The 23,645-nt window shown below is 45.8% G+C and overlaps 2 protein-coding genes across 8 annotated transcripts in view; both read left to right on the top strand.

The window, feature by feature from the left end:
* Nucleotides 1–759: 759 nt before the first annotated feature.
* Nucleotides 760–4,985, top strand: LOC143804181 (cleavage stimulation factor subunit 2-like). Of its 4 annotated transcripts, none has more exons than XM_077282027.1 (2): nucleotides 760–881; nucleotides 3,296–4,985. In XM_077282027.1, exon 2 carries the CDS (start codon nucleotides 3,371–3,373, stop codon nucleotides 4,829–4,831), a length of 1,461 nt encoding a protein of 486 aa, XP_077138142.1. In that variant the 5' UTR covers nucleotides 760–881; nucleotides 3,296–3,370; the 3' UTR covers nucleotides 4,832–4,985. The 4 variants fall into 4 exon arrangements, with proteins under 4 accessions (XP_077138142.1, XP_077138146.1, XP_077138143.1 ...); XM_077282031.1 differs by having other exon boundaries at nucleotides 3,215–4,985; XM_077282028.1 differs by having other exon boundaries at nucleotides 868–941.
* The window catches only part of SAYSD1 (SAYSVFN motif domain containing 1), a 59,901-nt gene continuing 37,135 nt past the window's right edge, over nucleotides 880–23,645 (top strand). Inside the window, exons 1-2 of one of the 4 annotated variants that reach the window (XM_077282042.1) lie at nucleotides 880–1,083; nucleotides 17,578–17,784. In XM_077282042.1, the coding sequence (XP_077138157.1) occupies nucleotides 1,060–1,083; nucleotides 17,578–17,784 (231 nt within the window). In that variant the 5' untranslated portion in view covers nucleotides 880–1,059. Of the gene's footprint in view, nucleotides 1,108–16,445; nucleotides 17,065–17,577; nucleotides 17,785–23,645 lie in introns of those variants that run through there. The other 3 variants (XM_077282041.1, XM_077282040.1, XM_077282043.1) reach the window with 3 other exon arrangements.

The raw sequence follows: 23,645 nt of genomic DNA, 5'->3' as shown, positions 1-23,645 counted from the left end.
CCATCGCCGGTTCTCTGGGTAGACATTAGATCGGGGGGAGGTCAGAGACCCCACCATCGCCGGTTCTCTGGGTAGACATTAGATCGGGGGGAGGTCAGAGACCCCACCATCGCCGGTTCTCTGGGTAGACATTAGATCCGGGGAGGTCAGAGACCCCACCATCGCCGGTTCTCTGGGTAGACATTAGATCTGGGGGAGGTCAGAGACCCCACCATCGCCGGTTCTCTGGGTAGACATTAGATCTGAGGAGGTCAGAGACCCCACCATCGCCGGTTCTCTGGGTAGACATTAGATCGGGGGGAGGTCAGAGACCCCACCATCGCCGGTTCTCTGGGTAGACATTAGATCCGGGGAGGTCAGAGACCCCACCATCGCCGGTTCTCTGGGTAGACATTAGATCGGGGGAAGGTCAGAGACCCCACCATCGCTGGTTCTCTGGGTAGACATTAGATTGGGGGGAGGTCAGAGACCCCACCATCGCCGGTTCTCCAGGCAGACCCCCGCCGACTACTGCAGCCATCTGCCTCTGTTCGGTTCTCTTCGGAGGCGCGGCTGCATAGTAGACAATGTGCCGCTAACCGGCCGTCTCTATAGAATCACTGTGACGCTGGGCGCAGGCGTTTACATCAACCTGTTAGTGTGCATCATAGATCTCTAGAGCCTGATCAGACCTCCAAAAGGCCTCATGAGGCGAAACTACCTCAGTAGCGAAACTCCCGCGGTCTATACTATATATACGCTCTGTAAGCGTCACGTGTCAGCACATTAGCTGTCTCCAGCCAATCAGCGTGCGTAGCCTGTCGCGGATGACGTCAGTGGTCGCTAAGCGGATGTGGCAGTTTCTGGCAGAGGAAGTTCCGTCCGGTTTCTTCGGGGCGCAGGTGAGGAGTGAGCGCCGCATTGATCGTGTCTGCCCGGTAGCGGTGACACCGGAGTGTGAGGTAGCAGCTGCTTGTTAGGAGGAACCTGTGCCCCGCGTAATAGAGCCCTGAGAGACGTGGGGTCTTTCCCGCCACATGGCCGCCGCCATTACTACTGATCTGTGAGAGAAGAGATTGTATGAGAGACAGCGAGTGTCCCACAGTAAGGGCCTGTACCGGAGAGCGGGTATCTAATCCTCCTGTGTGATACTGTCTGCTGAGCTGTGTATCTAATCCTATCCTGTGTGATACTGACTGCTGAGCCGTGTATCTAATCCTCTCCTGTGTGATACTGCCTGCTGAGCCGTGTATCTGATCCTATCCTGTGTGATACCGTCTGCTGAGCTGTGTATCTAATCCTATCCTGTGTGATACTGACTGCTGAGCCGTGTATCTAATCCTATCCTGTGTGATACTGACTGCTGAGCCGTGTATCTGATCCTATCCTGTGTGATACTGTCTGCTGAGCTGTGTATCTAATCCTCTCCTGTGTGATACTGACTGCTGAGCTGTGTATCTGATCCTATCCTGTGTGATACTGACTGCTGAGCCATGTATCTAATCCTATCCTGTGTGATACTGTCTGCTGAGCTGTGTATCTAATCCTATCCTGTGTGATACTGCCTGCTGAGCTGTGTATCTGATCCTATCCTGTGTGATACTGACTGCTGAGCCGTGTATCTAATCCTCTCCTGTGTGATACTGTCTGCTGAGCGGTGTATCTGATCCTATCCTGTGTGATACTGTCTGCTGAGCTGTGTATCTGATCCTATCCTGTGTGATACTGTCTGCTGAGCAGTGTATCTGATCCTATCCTGTGATACTGACTGCTGAGCTGTGTATCTAATCCTATCCTGTGTGATACTGCCTGCTGAGCCGTGTATCTAATCCTGTCCCGTGTGATACTGTCTGCTGAGCCGTGTATCTAATCCTATCCTGTGTGATACTGTCTGCTGAGCTGTGTATCTAATCCTATCCTGTGTGATACTGACTGCTGAGCTGTGTATCTAATCCTGTCCTGTGTGATACTGACTGCTGAGCCGTGTATCTGATCCTATCCTGTGTGATACTGACTGCTGAGCCGTGTATCTGATCCTATCCTGTGTGATACTGACTGCTGAGCGGTGTATCTAATCCTCTCCTGTGAGATACTGTCTGCTGAGCCTTGTATCTAATTCTCTCCTGTGTGATACTGACTGCTGAGCTGTGTATCTAATCCTATCCTGTGTGATACTGTCTGCTGAGCCTTGTATCTAATTCTCTCCTGTGTGATACTGACTGCTGAGCTGTGTATCTAATCCTATCCTGTGTGATACTGTCTGCTGAGCTGTGTATCTAATCCTATCCTGTGTGATACTGTCTGCTGAGCTGTGTATCTAATCCTATCCTGTGTGATACTGTCTGCTGAGCTGTGTATCTAATCCTATCCTGTGTGATACTGACTGCTGAGCCGTGTATCTAATCCTATCCTGTGTGATACTGACTGCTGAGCCGTGTATCTAATCCTATCCTGTGTGATACTGACTGCTGAGCCGTGTATCTAATCCTCTCCTGTGTGATACTGTCTGCGAGGAGCTTTGTAGGGCTCTGGTCTGGTCGCACTGGACTATGGTCGTTGGTTGTTCTGCTCGTTGGGATTCCACAGCTCTATACACCATTTAGTGGTCATTCTTGGGTAAGCTGCAGTACCTGACAGTGGCCACTACACCGTGTGTGGTGCTGTGCTCACATCAGGTCCAGTTATTCCTGGCAGTAAGCAGATGATCGGTGGGGCTTCTGGGGGTCGGACCCCAACTTATCTGACATATGATGACCAATATTAAGGACAGTTCGGTAACAAGTCCTGACAAACTGTTTATCACTTGTGAAAGGAAGCTTTGGTCTTTTAATGCTTTTTGTAAGCTTGTTTTGTGGCATTTCAAAATTGGCCCGAGCTTAGTGACCTTTCCAATCAGTAGATTTGTTTTAAATGTGTCTTCTAACATTGGGGGAAAAAGGGGGTAAATGCTGTAAAATGCCAGAAGAACCATTACTCGCCTGATAGTTCTGTCGATGCCCTCCAGTAGTGTACCATGGCGCAGTGATGACTTGCCCGTCTACCCATGTGACAGCAGCAATATAGCCTGTGATTGGCTGCAGTGGTCACATGAATAGATCGGTGCATCATGGTTGTGGAGGGGCGTACTGAAGTGTCAGCGCTGGAGCCATGAGGGTGTATCGGGTGAGTAATGGTTCTTTTGTTGTTTTGTTGTTTTTTTTTATTTATTTTTTTATGGCATTTTCTACCATTTTAGGCACTTTTAAACCAATTTTGGAAAAGCCTCTTCAAGGAACCCTGTGATTTTCCCGGTACTGATGAGATATTTTCTATGCAGATAAAAGATCCAAGGAGGAAGAAGAGGCGTCAAGAAGAGTTTGGATTATTGAGCTTGGGTTTCAAGTGCTGCTAAATGGCGGGATTGAATATTCGCGATCCCGCGGTGGATCGATCTTTACGGTCAGTTTTCGTTGGGAATATTCCATATGAGGCCACCGAGGAACAGCTGAAAGATATATTTTCTGAAGTCGGGCCTGTCGTCAGTTTTAGACTGGTGTACGACAGGGAAACTGGTAAACCAAAAGGCTATGGCTTCTGCGAGTATCAAGACCAGGAAACTGCTCTTAGCGCAATGCGTAACCTCAATGGCAGAGAATTCAGTGGCAGAGCTCTGCGGGTCGATAATGCCGCCAGTGAGAAGAACAAAGAGGAGTTGAAGAGTCTGGGCACTGGGACACCTATAATTGAGTCTCCGTATGGTGATCCTGTGCCTCCCGAGGACGCTCCAGAGTCCATAAGTCGAGCTGTCGCTAGTTTACCCCCTGAACAGATGTTTGAGCTTATGAAGCAGATGAAGCTGTGTGTGCAGAATAGTCCCCAAGAGGCGCGAAACATGCTGCTGCAAAACCCGCAGTTGGCCTATGCCCTTCTTCAGGCTCAGGTGGTCATGAGGATTGTGGACCCAGAAATTGCTGTGAAAATCCTTCATCGTCCAAACGTTGTGCCACCATTATTATCTGGAAACCAACAGGCAGTTCAAGGTCCCAATGTTCCCCTAACTCAACCAATTGCTCCTGGTCCTGGTGGGCAGCCTGCACCCGTGGGGGGCATGCATGTGAATGGCGCTCCACCAATGATGCAGCCACTACCGATGCAGGGTGGAGTTCCAGGACCCATAAACCCAGCACAAGGGCCGATTCTTCAAGGTGTTCCTATGCCAGATCCTCGAGCCCCTTTACAACGCGGCCCTCCTGCACCTAGCGTCCCGCCACGTGGTCTTCTCGGAGATGGCCCCAATGACCCACGAGGAGGAACATTACTGACAGTAACAATTGACGAGCAACCTAACCGTGGATATCTGCCACCACCGTTACAAGGGGGTGTGCCACTGCATCACGACAGAGGGCCTGCAACCCTTGAAATTAGAGGGGGTCCTATGGGTGAGCCACCTCGAGTTATGATTGGAGAATCGAGAGGAGCCCCTATGATGGATCCACGTGCACCAACTTTGGATGCCAGAGGCCCTAGGGATGCCAGACCAATGGAGCCTCGACCCATGGATGTAAGGGGCCCAGGCCCTGCTCCCTCATCAAGGGGTCCTGGTCCTATGCCTGGTCCCATGCCCGGAATGCAAGTACCAGGATCGGTGGGTCCACAGCCCCCAAGGCCCGTTCCTAATGTTCCAGCGCCCTCTGGACAGGGTGGCTTTAGCCCTGGACAGAACCAGATCACCCCACAGGACCACGAGAAGGCCGCTCTGATAATGCAGGTCCTGCAGTTGACCTCAGACCAGATTGCCATGCTGCCACCGGAGCAAAGACAGAGCATCCTCATCTTAAAGGAGCAGATTCAGAAATCCACAGGAGCCCCATGAGTTGGCCGTGTCCTGATGTGGAAACGGCAGTCTTTTCCAGAATTTTCTCTCTTGTTAGTCTTTAGTGTGTCTGTTTATTAAACGGTGGGATTCTACATATGTGCTCGGTTTACTATGTCTGCTGTCTTGTCAATAATAAAAAAGTGATAGCTCATCTGTGTTACTGCAACACTTCACTGTCTGTTCCCAGGAGCACCTGGAGAGCTTACAGGATCTGCCACTAGTGTTGGAGGTCTCCTTCGCAGCCTACAAGCATGTGGATTGTATGAGTGCATTTCATGGGGTCTGTTCCTGTTGTCTGTAAGCATCCTCCTGGTATCACAAGAAGCCCTCCACAGTTATTGTCACACCTCAAATCTACAGAGAATAGCTCGTAAAATGAGGAAAGGTCTGTCTTTGCAGTGCTTATAATTATGGCAGAGACCCGTAAGGGGTTCGTGCTGCTCTTCTAACTTCTGCATTGGGAGGTGATTTGTGGTGAGCGAACGTGCTCTGATAATGCGTTCTCTGAGCACCCTCAGGTGCTCAGAGTATCTTCGACGTGCTCGAATATTATGTTGGAGTCCCAACAGCTGCATGTCTCGCTGCTAACAAACAGGCAAGCCCTGCATGTGTTGTGGCTGTCGAACAGCTGTGAGACATGCAACCTCGGGAATCAGACATATTATTAGAACACACTGAAGATCCTGTTGGCACATGAGCATGCTTGAGTAACACCTCATCTGAGCATGTTCACCCATCACTAGAGGTGATACCTGCCAGGACGCAGGATGGGACAGATGCATACCTGCTGATGGCACTCGCGTCTCACCAGGTATCAGTACACGTGATAACACCTGCCTGTCCCCTGATGCGGAAAGGACAGCAGATCAAACCCTTGAAGGCCTTATTCAAAGAAGGATTTTTACTGTTTGTACAGGATGTAGCCTCATAAAAGTTAGAGGGGAATTCTGACATTTGTGACAAGCTTTGTTTTTGTCACGACTCCCAGGTATTACTGCTGCGGGGAGAGTTGCGCGCCGCAGCAAGGGAGCTGAGAGCAGAGCGGCGGGGGAACTCACCGGGTAACAAACAGGACCTGAACCACTAGACAGGGTAGGAGGTGGTCGAAGGCGGCGCCAGACGCTGGGGTACAGAGGAGACGATATTCACTGGAGAGTAGTTAAAGGGCCACTGTCACCCCCTCCAGCCATTATAAACTAAAAGAGCCACCTTGTGCAGCAGTAATGCTGCATTCTAACAAGGTGGCTCTTTTAGTTTTTGCTTCTGTTATTCCCTCAAAGCGTTTTATAATTTTCCCCAAATACCTGTCTTTGTACCTGGGGGCAGGTCTGAAGCCTCCTCTGTGAAGCGCCCAACTGCCGTCACTCATCTCTTCTGGGACGCTGGTCGCCGCCCTCTGAGCGCTGTTATCTTCTGAAATCCGGCACCTGCGCTGTGCGTGCCTGCCTGGGGCAGGCGCATTGAGAATTGCCCGTCATAGCCCAGATGCCGGGTTCCGTTCTGCGCCTCTGCGGGCAGTGCGGCCAGCCTGTTGCTGAATCCCCGCCCCGCAGTGTGCTATGCATTATGCACAGTGCGGGGCTGGGATTCCTGGGCATGCGCACTGCGCTGTTCAGACGGTCCCCTACCTTCCAGCGTTGTTCTGTGCAGCTGTTCCAAACGCCGGCAAGGAAACCTGTATATTACGGCAACGCTGGAAGGTGGGGGCCTGGGGGAGCGTCTGAACAGCGCAGTGCGCATGCCCAGGTATCCCAGCCCCGCACTGTGCATAATGCATAACACAGGGCGGGGATTTAGCAACAGGCTGGCCGCACTGCCCACACAGGCGCAGAACGGAACCCGGCATCTGAGCTATGACGGGCAATTCTCAATGCGCCTGCCCCAGGCACGCACAGCGCAGGCGCCGGATTTCAGAAGATAACAGCGCACAGGGGGTGGCGACCAGCGCTCAGGGGGCGGCGACCAGCAGACCAGAAGAGATGAGTGACGGCAATTGGGCGCTTCACAGAGGAGGCTTCAGACCCGCCTCCAGGTACAAAGACAGGTATTTGGGGAAAATTATAAAACACTTTATTGAGGGAATAACAGAAGCAAAAACTAAAAGAGCCACCTTGTTAGAATGCAGCATTACTGCTACACAAGGTGGCTCTTTTAGTTTATAACGGCTGGAGGGGGTGACAGTGGCCCTATAAATGTGCCAAGATCAAAACCAGGAGATAACGAGGTAACCAAGGGGTGAGACAGAGGGATAGAAAGGGAGCCAAAGGTGAGAAAGCCAACAGAGCATACAAGCAGAGTAAAGCACGGAGAGCAAGACAAGCAAATGCAAACTGAGCACACACTCAAGGGGTCGACATACAGACTAAATGAAAGTATAGCTGACAGGGAATCCAAGTCTGGAGTGTGTATAAATACCCCTCCCAGATCCAAGGAGAGGCCAGCAATATTAACCCTGAGAGAGCAGGACATGAACCATGTCCTATACCATGACAGTTTTATATGTGTCAGGCAAGAAAACCTCAGTGCAAGCAGATTCTGGTCCGGTTCACAAAACATTACAGTGTTAGGGCTATTTGGTTTTCGGGTGAAATATCAGGATGATCCTAAAATGCCCTCTAACCATTTCATGGGAATTTAATGTGGCGTCTCTAAACCTTTAAATGCACATGTCCAACTGCTCAATATTTCTGTACATTTTGCAGAACTTGAAGTTCTCTAACAAGAAACTTAAAGAAGTTGTCCACTACTTGGACAACTTTTCATACCCCACTCTTGGGCCCCAGTAAAAACGGAAAAAGAGCTTGTACTTTCCTCCCGTGCTTGCGCTGTTGTTGGCACTTGTGTTCCCAGTGCGGTTGTTGTGATGCATGACACCAGCGCCCAGTCAGCACTGGCGTCACTGTCCCCACATCCTGTCGAATTGAAAATGAAGGGGAAGTCGGAGATCAGCTGCAGCTTGGACTTCCTGTACATGTTCAATTTGTCCGACAGCGGAGAGAGTGACGCCAGGGTCACATGTCACAACAATCGGACGATAGCCCCAGGACAGAGAGTACTGACATTGCTAGAACGGCGCCTGCACGGGAGGGGAGTATAAACTTATTGGGGGCCAAACATTTAGATCAAGAAGGGGTTGTGTAAGTAGTAGACAACCTCTTTAATGGCAAAATTCATAACAGGTGCTTGATCCATGAATTGGCCAAAAGATATTTGGGTTCTGTTAGAATTGATATTAAACCGTCCTCATCACGCTGCTCACCTTGTGACTTGAGACTAAGACGACACCTAACAATTGATCACCAGGACCTCACCATCGTGAGGCTTCAAGCTGGACGTTCTCAGATGGAAGTGACCACTGACCTTAGAGTATCACAGGGTCATCGGCAAGTTGCCACCGAGAGACTAGAAGAGTTAGAGAAGTGGACGTCCTCTGCCACATCCACACTGATGACCGCTTCATTGTGATCAATGCCATTCGGAGCTGGGTGTTGAATGCCGCACAACTCCAGTAACATTTAAGGGAGGTGAGAGGCGCCCAAGTGTCACGTCAGACCATTTAAAACCGTTTAGATCATGGTCTCTTTGTTAGACGACTCCCAAACTACCTGACCGCACCACCAGGCACAGCATCTATACTGGATGAGGGACCAGTGGCCTCTGCCGACCACGCTGAGCAGAAATGATGACCGGCAACAATGTTGAAGACATCAAGGAGAGCGCTATGCATCAGCCACTGTGGTCACCAGATGAGCCTTTGGTGGTGGAGGTGTTACAGTGTGAACAGGTGAGTGTAGTCAATGCAGAACTGCCCTACATATACTGAATGGTAAAGGGACAGGTTCCCACTACTGGAATAATATTAATCCTGTTATTGTGCTGCTGTATAAACACCCTAATGTCTTCATGGACGGCAATGCTCCAGGCCATCGAGGTCGCATCATTCGGTAACGGCTACTGGAGCCTGGGGGACTTCAAATGGAGCTGCTGCAGTTTCTCCAGACCATAGAAATCCTATGGATCAGCTCAATCGCCGTGTGGAAGTTCATAACTTTGTACCCCAGAACCTCAATGACCTAAGGGCCGCCCTTCAAGAAGAGTAGGATGCCATGCCTCAGCAGACAAGAACTCCGCTTGTGAACAGCACGAGATGTTCTCAGCTGCAATTGATGCTCAGGGCCACAGGATCATTTTTTGAGACACTGACATTTTTCGTTGGGGTATAACCACAAACCAAATTGAGATGAGATCACCATTGCTGCTTCTATTTAACCCTTTCAGGACGGAGCTCTTTTTGCGTTTTCGCTCCCCTTCTTCCCAGAGCCATAACAAGTGCCGTGAAATTGCAAAAAAAAAAAAAAAAAGTGCAATTCCACAATTGTTTTTTTAAATTTTTTTTTACCATGTTCACCAAATGCTAACACTGACCTGCTATTATGATTCTCCAGCTCATTACGAGTTCGTAGACACCAAACATTTCTAGGTTCTTTTTTATTTAAGTGGTGAAAAAAAATCCAAAGTTTGTTTAAAAAAAAAAAAAATTGCGTTATTTCAGAGATCCGTAGCGTCTCCATTTTTCGTGATCTCGAGTTGCGTGTGGGCTTATTTTTTGCGTGCCGAGCCGACGTTCGATACCATTTTGGTGCAGATACGATCTTTTGACTTCCTTTATTGCATTTTAATGCAATGTTACGGCGACCAAAAAACGTAATTCTGTTTTAACTTTTTTTTCGTTGCACCATTTACCGATCTGGATTAATTTTTTTTATATTGATGGATTGGGAGTTTCTGAATGCAGCGATACCTAATATGTGTATGTTTGATTTTTTTTTTTTCATTATTTAATTTTGAATGGGGTGAAAGAGGGGTGATTTGAACTTTTATATTTTTTTTATTTAATATTTTTAAAGACTTTTTGCTTGATTCAATAGTCTGCATTGGAGACTAGAAGCTGCCATAACCCGATCGGCTCTGCTACATACAGGCGATCAGATCTCCTGTATGTAGCAGAATTGCCGACTTGCTATAAGCGCCGCCCACAGGGTGGTGCTCAGCAATCCGGCAGTGACAACCATAGAGATCTCCAGGAAACCTGGTTGTTATGCCAACTCATTGGTGACCCTCGATCATGTGACAGGGTCACTGATGGGCAGGATTTCCGGCACACTAGCTGGAAGCACACGTTAAATGCTGCTGTCAGAGATTGACAGCGGTATTTAGCAGGTTTACAGCCGCAAGTGGGTCGCGATTCCACCCGCAGCTGTTAGAGGCACATGTCAGCTGTTCAGAAGGAACTTTTTTTTTCTTTACAAGTTTGACTTATAATTCATGTATATACATGCATGGAGTGATGTGAACACATGAGGCCAACATTTCATTCATTCAGTGATGGTAATAAATATCTGCTGTGTTTGCAGAATATCAGAAGTCTGCTAAATAATACAAGGCTCTAATATATCATATTACAAATTACACATAAACATCAAACAATAATATGGTTATCTACAAGAGTGTATCAAACGTATATAAAAAATAAGGCTGTATATAATATACAATATATTAAGAGTAAAGGAACCCATGTATAATACTGCACAACATTGCCACCCAGCTAATGGCCTAAGAAAGCCCCTATACAAAGGGGACTCAGAAAACAGCTGTTGATGGAATATGTAATTAGCTAAATTAACGGGGATCATTTGTGGCAGAAGCAAAGGGCGGCCTCAACGCGCGTTTCACTTCTAAGGAGTCGCAGCTTCGTCAGGAGATGATAGGGCACATATCAGAGGGTGTTTTATAGTGTGCTCCCTTACAAGTCAGGGTCCACCATTCATTGCTGTGCGGCTTTGCTATTTTATACATATATATGTGATCGACGGGAATCGGCCCAACGAGCGGTTACGACCTTTGCCCTCCTCCGCTTCTTCCGCCACGGAGGATCCCGTGTATTACCTACGCGGGACTCCGACCCCACCCATCAATGTTAGGGCCTGTTCAACCCCATCCTGTAAACCCAACAAAAAAATATTGAGGCCAATGTCCATTAGGTGAACTCCGTCCGGTCTTAATTGTGGCGTGTTATCCCCTTGTAGGTATTGGTGATGAATCATGACACCGCCTCTTCCTCTCACATATTTTCCGATCCGAGCATTGAATTTACTCCTTGTCTGCTCTATGGCTTTTTTAACTCTTGCTCCTCGCCAGACGGCCCGTGGTGTTATATCCGACCACACCAGTATTATGTTCCTGAAAAGACAGCTGAACCGTTCCATATCCGTTGTCACCCATTTGTACAATTCGGCCACCTTTTGTTTGCATAGGTCATTGCCAGCCACGTGTAACACCATTATCACCGGGCGTTCCGCTATCCTTGCTATGCCAACCATCTCCTTGAACACCTGTTTCCACCGGAGGCCTCTGATACCCCTCCAGTTAGCTTTTATGCCCGGGAGGTAAAGACTTGTTCCTCCTGGCCGCAGTTTGGCCCTCTCTTCGGACCAGTATACGTAGGAATCTCCTACAACCCAAACTTCAACCCCTGTAAGAGACAACACATGTTAATTAAGCAAGTCGGGTCTTATGTATCTGGCGAAGCATGCGGACTTCCAACGACCCATTCTCTGCACTTTGGCCTCTGACACTCCTGCCCTAGCTGCTTCTGTGGCCGCCCCTATCCGGAATGAATGTGTTCCGTACTCCTTTGGATTTGCGCCGGTTTTTTTTTCAAGCATAGCCTAAATATTGCCTGGAATTGGTACTTGGTCAGAGGGGACCCGTCTGGATGAGTGAAGAAAAATATACCAGTGTGTCTTATTACAGGCGTATCTTTTAACAATTTTTAATGGGCAAACTAGGCCATCTGTAGAGTTAACCAGGACCCATGTGCCCCTACCGGTGGGATCGCATTTGGATTTTCTAACCCTGATGCGCAGGGCGTTGCTGCATATAACTATGTCCTCATTAATTAGGCCTCCTTCCGCTGCGTTTTTTGACCGCGGTAGCAGTTCACTAATGCGCAGTGCTCCAAAAAATACGGTCGCAAAAGCTGCCGATATGAGGGCCGCATCATATTGCGATGAGCAGACCGACGGGGATATCGCAATCAGGTCCTGCAATAGTCTCAGAGAAATGGGGCGGCGACATTCTTGGCTTGGCTGAAGCCTTTTCCAACCTTTTATGGCTTGTTTTATGCAGAAGGACTTAGTTACGTCTGCCCATCCCAATAATTGAAAGAAAAATGCTAGCCCCAATAATTTCCTTTGTGCCGAGGTGCCCGTCGCCCCGCCTTCCCTCAACCGTAATAGAAAATCAGTTGTCACCACGCTTCGTGCTCGGTCGCATTTATCAACAGGCCTACCCTGAATTAGTGAGCACCACTCCTCCCAAGCCTTACCATACACCTGCCAGGTAGCTGGCGAAACGGAGGCCCGGATTAAGGGCATCAATGATTAGCCACTGTGTCCCACAGGGACAGTGGACACAGAATACCCCGGGGTTGAGCGCTGGGCTGCTGGATTCTGAAAGCCTGCCAATTGGAAAATAACAATGGGTTAATGATATTATTATCTACTTCCGCCACCACGGTGGCTCTACACCAAATATTGTTTTCTAGGCATATCAGCGCTAGCCGGCGCAAGAGAGCGAGTATGGGCAAGGATGAAGAAGACATATGATTTAGACTCCTCGCTGTTTTCACATTTTTTGTTCGGAAACGAATGTTCATGTTTCTCAACTGATCGGCCCATATCTCCAGCGCTGCTACTACCTCAAACAATTCCTATAGGGCCGGGTCTTGCCCCCACTTTGTTGTCGTCCATTGCTCTGGCCAATCAGGTTTGCAGCATTGGTTTTTATAAATTGCTGCAAAACCCTCTTTTTTGTTCCACCCTATTGTCAGCCCTAAGTCCTTGCTTGTGATCTCTCTAGCCATGACGCACGTGTGACCGTTGTACGATTGTAGGAACGTCTGCCATACTAGCAGATCCGCTTTTATCGACCGAGTGAGCCTAATTCTATGGCCGGGCTGCGAAGCGCCTTTTGTTGCCAAAGAAAGTCTGCGCGAGAATGCTCTGCCAACTGGCATTATACGGCAGGCGAATGTCAGTAGGCCCAATAATGCCTGCATTTGCTGTAGGGTTACCTTGTTAACTTCGCGGAAGCCTTTCAACATTTGCTGGGTTTTTAGTATTTTATCCTCTGGTAAGTGGAAAACCATTGACTTGGTATCTATTTCGATGCCCAAGAAAGGCAATACATTACATGGTCCTTCCGTTTTCTCCGGTGAAAATGGCACGCCGAATTTGTGTGAGATAGATAGAATTTCTGGGGCCGACGAACAGGAAATCGTCGAGGTAGTGAATTAGGGATTTGCTGCCCGTCTTGTACCGAACTACCCAATCTAGGAAGGTGCTGAATAGCTCTAAATAGTGACATGAGATGGAACATCCCATCGGAAGGCACATATCGAAGTAATAGAGCTGGTCCACTTTGCAGCCCAGAAGGTGGAAACCTTCGGGGTGCACGGGTAGTAAACGGAATGCCGATTCAATGTCGGATTTGGCTAGCAGTGCGCCAGGTCCGGCTGCCCGGACTAATTCTATCGCCTTATCGAAAGATGCGTATGAGACGGAAGCTTCTTCTGGGGAAATTGCGTCGTTAACTGAATCGCCCTTTGGGTGTGATAAATGATGTATTAGACGGTATTTACCGGGTTTCTTTTTTGGTATAATGCCTAGCGGTGATATTTTAATGTTTTTGAAGGGGAGCGACTGAAAGGGGCCTGCTATTCTACCCAATTCTACCTCCTTTCCAATTTTTTGTCTAAGAATTTGGGGGAATTCACGAGCTGATTTTAGGTTATCGGATAGGGTTGGCGTTCTTGTTAGCCTAAAGGGAATAAAGAACCCGTCGGAGAATCCCGCCTGCAGCTGCTGAGCCGCTTTCTTATTGGGGTAGAGCTTTAGCCAGGGGGCCATCGCGGTTACGCTCACTGGGGTTCTGCCTTGTAGGTGCTTTGTATGGCTGACGAGTGCACCTTGACGCTGGGTGTCCCACCCCCCCCCCCCCGCAAGCGGAGCAATCATGTCTGAATTTGCATAGCGCGTGGAGTCGGCAGTTTCCCTCGTTGAATAGCCAGCAGGCCCCGGGTTTTCGCACGACCACTGAGTTCTGACCTGCGGCTGCGGAGTAATTAGTGGTCGCGGCTGAAAAGGGGGGCTGCTTCTGGGACAGCATCATTCGCAACCATACGTCTGTTGCTTTAACTCCCCAGCCTAGATCGGGCTGTAGGGCCAGACGCCTGCGGAACTCCTCGTCATACCTCCGCCAGGCTGAACCGCCGTGTGACTTGTACGAACTATATATCATGTCCTGATATATAAACAATTTGGAGCAGCGTTCCGGATGTTTCTGGCCCATAATACAGCCCAATACTGCGAAGGCCTGGAGCCAATTATTCATGGTTAATGCGATTTTTGATCTACTCCTATCATAACCCCTATCGTTAGCTTAATCCACCATTTGTTGGTCCGCTGATAACAGCGACCATATATCAATATAATCGTTGCTCCAGATTTTTAGTCTAGTTTCCTGATCTATATGGGCGCCTAGCGGGCTGATCCCGCAGAAGAAGGCGTCTTTGTGTAGATTAGCGGACTGGTGTTGTATAGTTCACCACTTTTCCGCTCGAATGTGATAGTTGTAGGATTAACTCCTTTAACGCTGAGGTTAGCTCCATTTCTTTTAAATTAACCCCGTAGCGTAACATTTCCTCGCTACCCTTGGAACACTCACCGCTGTGTGACTCTGGACGAGTGTACTCCGATCCTGGAGGAACCCCCGCAGATGTTGACGGGGTGATGTCGCAGGATGGGGAAACTCTGGCTCCCGCTACAGCGTGGGACTGGCCGATGCACTGACTATCGTGCGTTGGAGCCTGATAACAACCACGTAGTGGCGGATTAATGGCTCTGTCTTCAGCGACTGCCTGGCAGTTGTTGTGCCTGGAAGCCGCGGGGGATTGTTCTCCCCAGCTGAATGCCCTAGAGGGTGCCCGTGATTTAGAGGGTTTGCCACGTGCACGATGACTCCTATCCGGGCTCTGCGATACGTCGGACCCCTCGGATGTTGCTGATGACAGCCATCCTGAGGCCCGGGGTCTGCGGCGGCTCCTATAGGAGCTATGTCTGCGACGGTGACGGGAGGGGCATTTAGAGGGGTAGCGCGAATGGCGATGGGAGTTATCAGAGGAATGGGAGGACGTTTGGCGTCTACGCCTTCGTCCGCCGGGAGGAATAGAGGAAGTTCCCGGCCGGACACCTGGATTTAACCCCCTGTAGGAGTGGCCGTAGGACCCCTCCCCTCTAGTGACCACTGGCCGGCCGGGGGTCTCCTAATTGGTGCATCACTAAGCGGAGTGATGCTAGGGGGAAACTGGCACTGACATCGTTTTACTGATGCTTTCTCTGTGTGCTCCCCAGTCAGAGGCGCGCACCTTATTCAGTACCGCGCCTGCCATTCATTCTTGCCTGCACCAGTTTTTTTCTTGGCTTTTCAAGATCTTTCAGTTTTGTTGTAACCTCTTTAATCTTCAACAACCTGTAAAAATACGGGGAATAAAGGGAAGTATGAACCAGGCTGTAAGCTGATGGAAACCTTCTGTTACGCCGGTAACTCGCACGTCTTCTCAGTGTCATCCTAACTCATAGCGCTCACTACTCTGCTTCTCCCAGTGTCAGGCCATCACACTGAACTGCCTCTTACAGCACTCCAGCACTGCTGCATCCTCATGTGGCTGGAGAATCTCTACCCGGCTATAGAGAGGCGCGGCCAGACTCTGTGTCCTGCAGAGTTTTGCTACCCTGGCATATCCCTTCACACCTTGCCTGGACTTAGGTTTCAGTCTGTCTCTAGTAGTTTGTCAAGGTGCGTGTTTGTTTTGACTCTCCTGTTACCAACAAGGCTCGCTCACTCATTTTGTCTGACTTCTCCGCTCCTGACTCTAGCTTCGTGTTTTGATCCTGTGCTGCCTGCCCCGAACTCGGACTGTCTGACCATGTTTCTGTCTTTGCCTTTGGCGCTTCATTTGTGCCTCTGAGCTTTTGGCCAGAGGCTGTGGCAGGTTCGAGGACTGCCCTGGAGTCGCATCTGGTTACTACTTAAACGGCCCAAGCCTATCCTCAGCATCAGAGACTGTAGTGAAGACCAGGTAGTCACTTAGTTACACCCCTGCAGCGTAAGTCCACCCCGTGGCACAGTGGGTCTGCACCCACCGTGGTCACACCTTGAGAAGGCTGCAGTGCCAGAATCAAGCGCGAATGCCCAAACTACATTAGCTCCGTAACTCCCTTGTAAATGAACGGGCGTTAGGCGGCCGTATTTTCTTGTCCATACTGCAGTCCTGCTTTGACATTTCAGGTAACAGAACCCGCTGTCGACATCATGACTGCCAATGAGGCTATTAGTTCAGCTCACGAGAGTTGTGACCACAATACAGTGGAGAAAATACAATTGCCGTACAATCTTGTGAATTAGCCATAAATTGTAATTTTATTTATTTATTTATTTTTATTTTTTTTTTAATTCTGTGACCATTAAAAAAAAAATGTTGATACTGGGCCGTTAGCAGCTGCAAATGGATTTTGGCTGAGATCTCAAGCATTAGCAATGCTGTGTAATGAGGGTCTAAGCAAATCCCCTCCTTTTTATTGCTAATTTAATATGCCACAGTTTTTCCAACCGTAAATAGCAAAGAAAAATCCAAAGCATTTCCATTACTTGTAATCGGGGCTTAAAGGCTGTGGATGTCAAAGGAGAAAAAATAAACATTTTTCCCAGTAATACATGCTGGCTGTGAGGTCTTTGAATAGAACATCGTTTTGCCCACACCAGATCTCATATACCAGCTCCGCTTCATTCCTGAATGTATTTTCCCTTTCCTGGTTCTTCAGACATCTCTCCCCTATACAGCCACTGATGCTGGAGAGTGTGGAGAGTGTGCTTTTTCCCTCTCCTACCCCCTGTCTACCATGGATTCTCTCCATGCTATACCAATACTTGTCTGTATGATTTCCTCCTGCTGATTGCATTGCGTGTGCTCTCTTTATCTACAGTATGGATTGTCTTCCCTCCCTAATGACTTGGATGCTTTCCTTCCTCTCCGCAGTCTGAGAGACATAGCGCTGAACAATGTGCTGTGATATCAGTAGTTCCAGGAATGCTATCGCTGTGAAGTCAACGTGAGTTAATTAAACATGCATTGTACTCATTTTTATTTGAATTATTCATATATTGAGGTCCAACAAAATAATTGGAAAAGGGGTTGTTCACTTTTTTCTGCCTTTTATGTTTTTATGTTTCCCACATTCTGACATAGATCTGACAGCAACTTGTTCCTGGCCATATCTCTGTGAGGTTGTACACAGCAGATCAGAGTGTGGAGGGAGAGGAAAGCATACAAGTCTTTATGGAGGGCAGACTGCAGTCTGTAGATAGGGAGGAGAGCTGCTTTTATGCTGTAATTTGTTGTGCTTGAAATATAGAGAGATGAAAAGCGAAAGACCACTGAGAATAAGAATTGATATTCCTCTTTGATAACGTTTGTTAGTCTAGTATAACAACTGGAAGAGAAGAAACACGATGCAGAAATCTCTTGTTAGAGGAGTCTCTTTACCTTCACTTTCTGCTAATTGATTAATTGTAAAATACATGCATAAATATGAGCGTCCTCGTACCTGATCATTGTCATGCAGGGACCCATGGAGCAACGACTGGCAGAATTCAGATCTAGAAAAGCCAAAAGTCATCCGCCTGATGGAGAAAGCGGGGAGAGGAGAACTGACGCCGAGCAGAGGATGAAAACATTTATACAGATGGCAAGAGAGAGATTTCACAGAGTGTTCAGCAGGAGCGAAAGGCTGGAACTTCCCGAAACTCAAGTATCCGACGCCGGGACTGAGGTGAGATGGGAGAGGAGGCGTTAAAGGGCTATTCCCATCTTATAAGTTCCTGACACGTCCTGCATCTGTCTGCACAGAGCCTTGTCGCACCCGGCTCTCAGTGTAGAGGTGGTCTGCATGACCAGTAATTTCTATGGGCACAGCCGGGTGCCATGGAACCCCATTATGGAGACACGTGTCGGTGTCACTGGTGGCTTCCACATCTACCATATCCGCTGGTAATAATTAAAGAGAATCAGCAAGGAACAAAGCTGACACCACTGTGGCTGAGGCGGAGCATGCGCAGCGGAGCGTGACGCAGTGTAGCCCACGTTATACTTTACCCACCGGTGAGCGCTCTCAGGGTCGTGCACTCATTGTGGAGATCCTGATGCTGCAGCAATTCAGAGAACATTCACATTCAAAAATGTTTCCCAGAAATTAGATTCACATTGACTGGACGTTATTATGCTCTGAGATCACCCCAGACCCGAGAGGTTGCACTCACCCGGCGATCACGAGTCCTGCCATGTAGCCCTGGTCCGGGCGCCTTGTTCTGTCCCGTCTTCACTGTCCCATCGTCAGCGTCCTGCATTCCTCCCGCTATTCTCCTCCGGCAGTGGAAGACGCCGGGTGCCGACGCCGTACATCACGACATTGTGGGGACTTGTCAGCGCAAGAGGCGCCAAAGATGGCGCAGTACAGACCAGTCCCCTATAATACAAACCCATTTGGGCTGTGCAGCTTTCCAGAGGCGGGTGTCGATTCTGGGTCCTGCTCAGCCCTCGTCTATTTTGACATCTGCTGATACATAACGAGATGAAGTATCAGAGACAGAGACCGTCCTGATCGGGCGCACCTTGTCACAGGGCGCTGGGGTCCTGATCGTTATCAAAATAGTGTTAACTAAGGTCCCTAAGATATTTTACATATTATATTACATAAATTATTATTTACTTAGTACAGGGTGTGATACTATTACTATATACTTACTACAGGGTGTGGTACTATTACTATATACTTACTACAGGGTGTGATACTATTACTATATACTTACTACAGGGTGTGATACTATTACTATATACTTACTACAGGGTGTGGTACTATTACTATATACTTACTACAGGGTGTGATACTATTACTATATACTTACTACAGGGTGTGGTACTATTACTATATACTTACTACAGGGTGTGATACTATTACTATATACTTACTACAGGGTGCGGTACTATTACTATATACTTACTACAGGGTGCGGTACTATTACTATATACTTACTACAGGGTGTGATACTATTACTATATACTTACTACAGGGTGTGGTACTATTACTATATACTTACTACAGGGTGCGGTACTATTACTATATACTTACTACAGGGTGTGATACTATTACTATATACTTACTACAGGGTGTGATACTATTACTATATACTTACTACAGGGTGTGGTACTATTACTATATACTTACTACAGGGTGTGATACTATTACTATATACTTACTACAGGGTGCGGTACTATTACTATATACTTACTACAGGGTGCGGTACTATTACTATATACTTACTACAGGGTGTGATACTATTACTATATACTTACTACAGGGTGTGGTACTATTACTATATACTTACTACAGGGTGCGGTACTATTACTATATACTTACTACAGGGTGTGATACTATTACTATATACTTACTACAGGGTGTGGTACTATTACTATATACTTACTACAGGGTGCGGTACTATTACTATATACTTACTACAGGGTGCGGTACTATTACTATATACTTACTACAGGGTGTGGTACTATTACTATATACTTACTACAGGGTGCGGTACTATTACTATATACTTACTACAGGGTGTGGTACTATTACTATATACTACAGGGTGTGGTACTATTACTATATACTTACTACAGGGTGTGGTACTATTACTATATACTACAGGGTGCGGTACTATTACTATATACTTACTACAAGCTGTGGTACTATTACTATATACTTACTACAGGGTGTGGTACTATTACTATATACTACAGGGTGCGGTACTATTACTATATACTTACTACAAGGTGTGGTACTATTACTATATACTTACTACAGGGTGCGGTACTATTACTATATACTACAGGGTGCGGTACTATTACTATATACTACAGGATGTGGCACTATTACTATATACTTACTACAAGGTGTGGTACTATTACTATATACTACAGGGTGTGGTACTATTACTATATACTTACTACAGGGTGTGGCACTATTACTATATACTTACTACAGGGTGTGATACTATTACTATATACTTACTACAGGGTGTGGTACTATTACTATATACTTACTACAGGGTGTGATACTATTACTATATACTTACTACAGGGTGTAGTACTATTACTATATACTTACTACAGGGTGTGGTACTATTACTATATACTTACTACAGGGTGTGATACTATTACTATATACTTACTACAGGGTGTGGTACTATTACTATATACTTACTACAGGGTGTGGTACTATTACTATATACTTACTACAGGGTGTGGTACTATTACTATATACTTACTACAGGGTGTGGTACTATTACTATATACTTACTACAGGGTGTGATACTATTACTATATACTACAGGGTGTGATACTATTACTATATACTTACTACAGGGTGTGGCACTATTACTATATACTTACTACAGGGTGTGGCACTATTACTATATACTTACTACAGGGTGTGGTACTATTACTATATACTTACTACAGGGTGTGATACTATTACTATATACTTACTACAGGGTGTGATACTATTACTATATACTTACTACAGGGTGTGGTACTATTACTATATACTTACTACAGGGTGTGATACTATTACTATATACTTCAGGGTGTGGTACTATTACTATATACTTACTACAGGGTGCGGTACTATTACTATATACTTCAGGGTGTGGTACTATTACTATATACTTACTACAGGGTGTGATACTATTACTATATACTACAGGGTGTGATACTATTACTATATACTACAGGGTGTGATACTATTACTATATACTTACTACAGGGTGTGGTACTATTACTATATACTTACTACAGGGTGTGATACTATTACTATATACTTACTACAGGGTGCGGTACTATTACTATATACTTCAGGGTGTGGTACTATTACTATATACTTACTACAGGGTGTGATACTATTACTATATACTACAGGGTGTGATACTATTACTATATACTACAGGGTGTGATACTATTACTATATACTTACTACAGGGTGTGGTACTATTACTATATACTTACTACAGGGTGTGATACTATTACTATATACTTACTACAGGGTGTGGTACTATTACTATATACTTACTACAGGGTGCGGTACTATTACTATATACTTCAGGGTGTGATACTATTACTATATACTTACTACAGGGTGTGGTACTATTACTATATACTTACTACAGGGTGTGATACTATTACTATATACTTACTACAGGGTGTGGTACTATTACTATATACTTACTACAGGGTGTGATACTATTACTATATACTTACTACAAGGTGTGGCACTATTACTATATACTTACTACAGGGTGTGATACTATTACTATATACTACAGGGTGTGATACTATTACTATATACTTACTACAGGGTGTGGTACTATTACTATATACTTACTACAGGGTGTGATACTATTACTATATACTTACTACAGGGTGTGGCACTATTACTATATACTTACTACAGGGTGTGGTACTATTACTATATACTTAATACAGGGTGTGATACTATTACTATATACTACAGGGTGTGGTACTATTACTATATACTTACTACAGGGTGTGATACTATTACTATATACTTACTACAGGGTGTGATACTATTACTATATACTTACTACGGGGTGTGGTACTATTACTATATACTTACTACGGGGTGTGGTACTATTACTATATACTTACTACAGGGTGTGGTACTATTACTATATACTTACTACAGGGTGTGGTACTATTACTATATACTTACTACGGGGTGTGGTACTATTACTATATACTTACTACGGGGTGTGGTACTATTACTATATACTTACTACAGGGTGTGGTACTATTACTATATACTTACTACAGGGTGTGGTACTATTACTATATACTTACTACAGGGTGTGGTACTATTACTATATACTTACTACAGGGTGTGGTACTATTACTATATACTTACTACAGGGTGTGGTACTATTACTATATACTTACTACGGGGTGTAGTACTATTACTATATACTTACTACGGGGTGTGGTACTATTACTATGTACTTACTACAGGGTGTGGTACTATTACTATATACTTACTACAGGGTGTGATACTATTACTATATACTTACTACAGGGTGTGGTACTATTACTATATACTACAGGGTGTGGTACTATTACTATATACTTACTACAGGGTGTGATACTATTACTATATACTTACTACAGGGTGTGATACTATTACTATATACTACAGGGTGTGATACTATTACTATATACTTACTACGGGGTGTGGTACTATTACTATATACTTACTACGGGGTGTGGTACTATTACTATATACTTACTACAGGGTGTGGTACTATTACTATATACTTACTACAGGGTGTGGTACTATTACTATATACTTACTACGGGGTGTGGTACTATTACTATATACTTACTACAGGGTGTGGTACTATTACTATATACTTACTACAGGGTGTGGTACTATTACTATATACTTACTACAGGGTGTGGTACTATTACTATATACTTACTACAGGGTGTGGTACTATTACTATATACTTACTACGGGGTGTGGTACTATTACTATATACTTACTACGGGGTGTGGTACTATTACTATATACTTACTACGGGGTGTAGTACTATTACTATATACTTACTACGGGGTGTGGTACTATTACTATATACTTACTACAGGGTGTGGTGCTATTACTATATACTTACTACAAGGTGTGATACTATTACTATATACTTACTACGGGGTGTAGTACTATTACTATATACTTACTACGGGGTGTGGTACTATTACTATATACTTACTACAGGGTGTGGTACTATTACTATATACTTACTACAGGGTGTGATACTATTACTATATACTACAGGGTGTGATACTATTACTATATACTTACTACAGGGTGTGGTACGATTACTATATACTTACTACAGGGTGTGGTACTATTACTATATACTTACTACAGGGTGTGGTACTATTACTATATACTTACTACAAGGTGTGATACTATTACTATATACTTACTACAGGGTGTGGTACTATTACTATATACTTACTACAGGGTGTGGTACTATTACTATATACTTACTACAGGGTGTGGTACTATTACTATATACTTACTACAGGGTGCGGTACTATTACTATATACTTACTACAGGGTGTGGTACTATTACTATATACTACAGGGTGTGGTACTATTACTATATACTTACTACAGGGTGTGGTACTATTACTATATACTTACTACAGGGTGTGGTACTATTACTATATACTACAGGGTGCGGTACTATTACTATATACTTACTACAAGCTGTGGTACTATTACTATATACTTACTACAGGGTGTGGTACTATTACTATATACTACAGGGTGCGGTACTATTACTATATACTTACTACAAGGTGTGGTACTATTACTATATACTTACTACAGGGTGCGGTACTATTACTATATACTACAGGGTGCGGTACTATTACTATATACTACAGGGTGTGGTACTATTACTATATACTTACTACAGGGTGTGGTACTATTACTATATACTTACTACAGGGTGTGATACTATTACTATATACTACAGGGTGTGGTACTATTACTATATACTTACT

The sequence above is a fragment of the Ranitomeya variabilis genome, chromosome 2 (assembly GCF_051348905.1).
Source record: "Ranitomeya variabilis isolate aRanVar5 chromosome 2, aRanVar5.hap1, whole genome shotgun sequence".
Lineage (NCBI taxonomy): Eukaryota > Metazoa > Chordata > Amphibia > Anura > Dendrobatidae > Ranitomeya > Ranitomeya variabilis.
The sequence above is the reverse complement of the archived record's forward strand: the minus strand, read 5'-3'. Positions and strand labels throughout refer to the sequence as shown.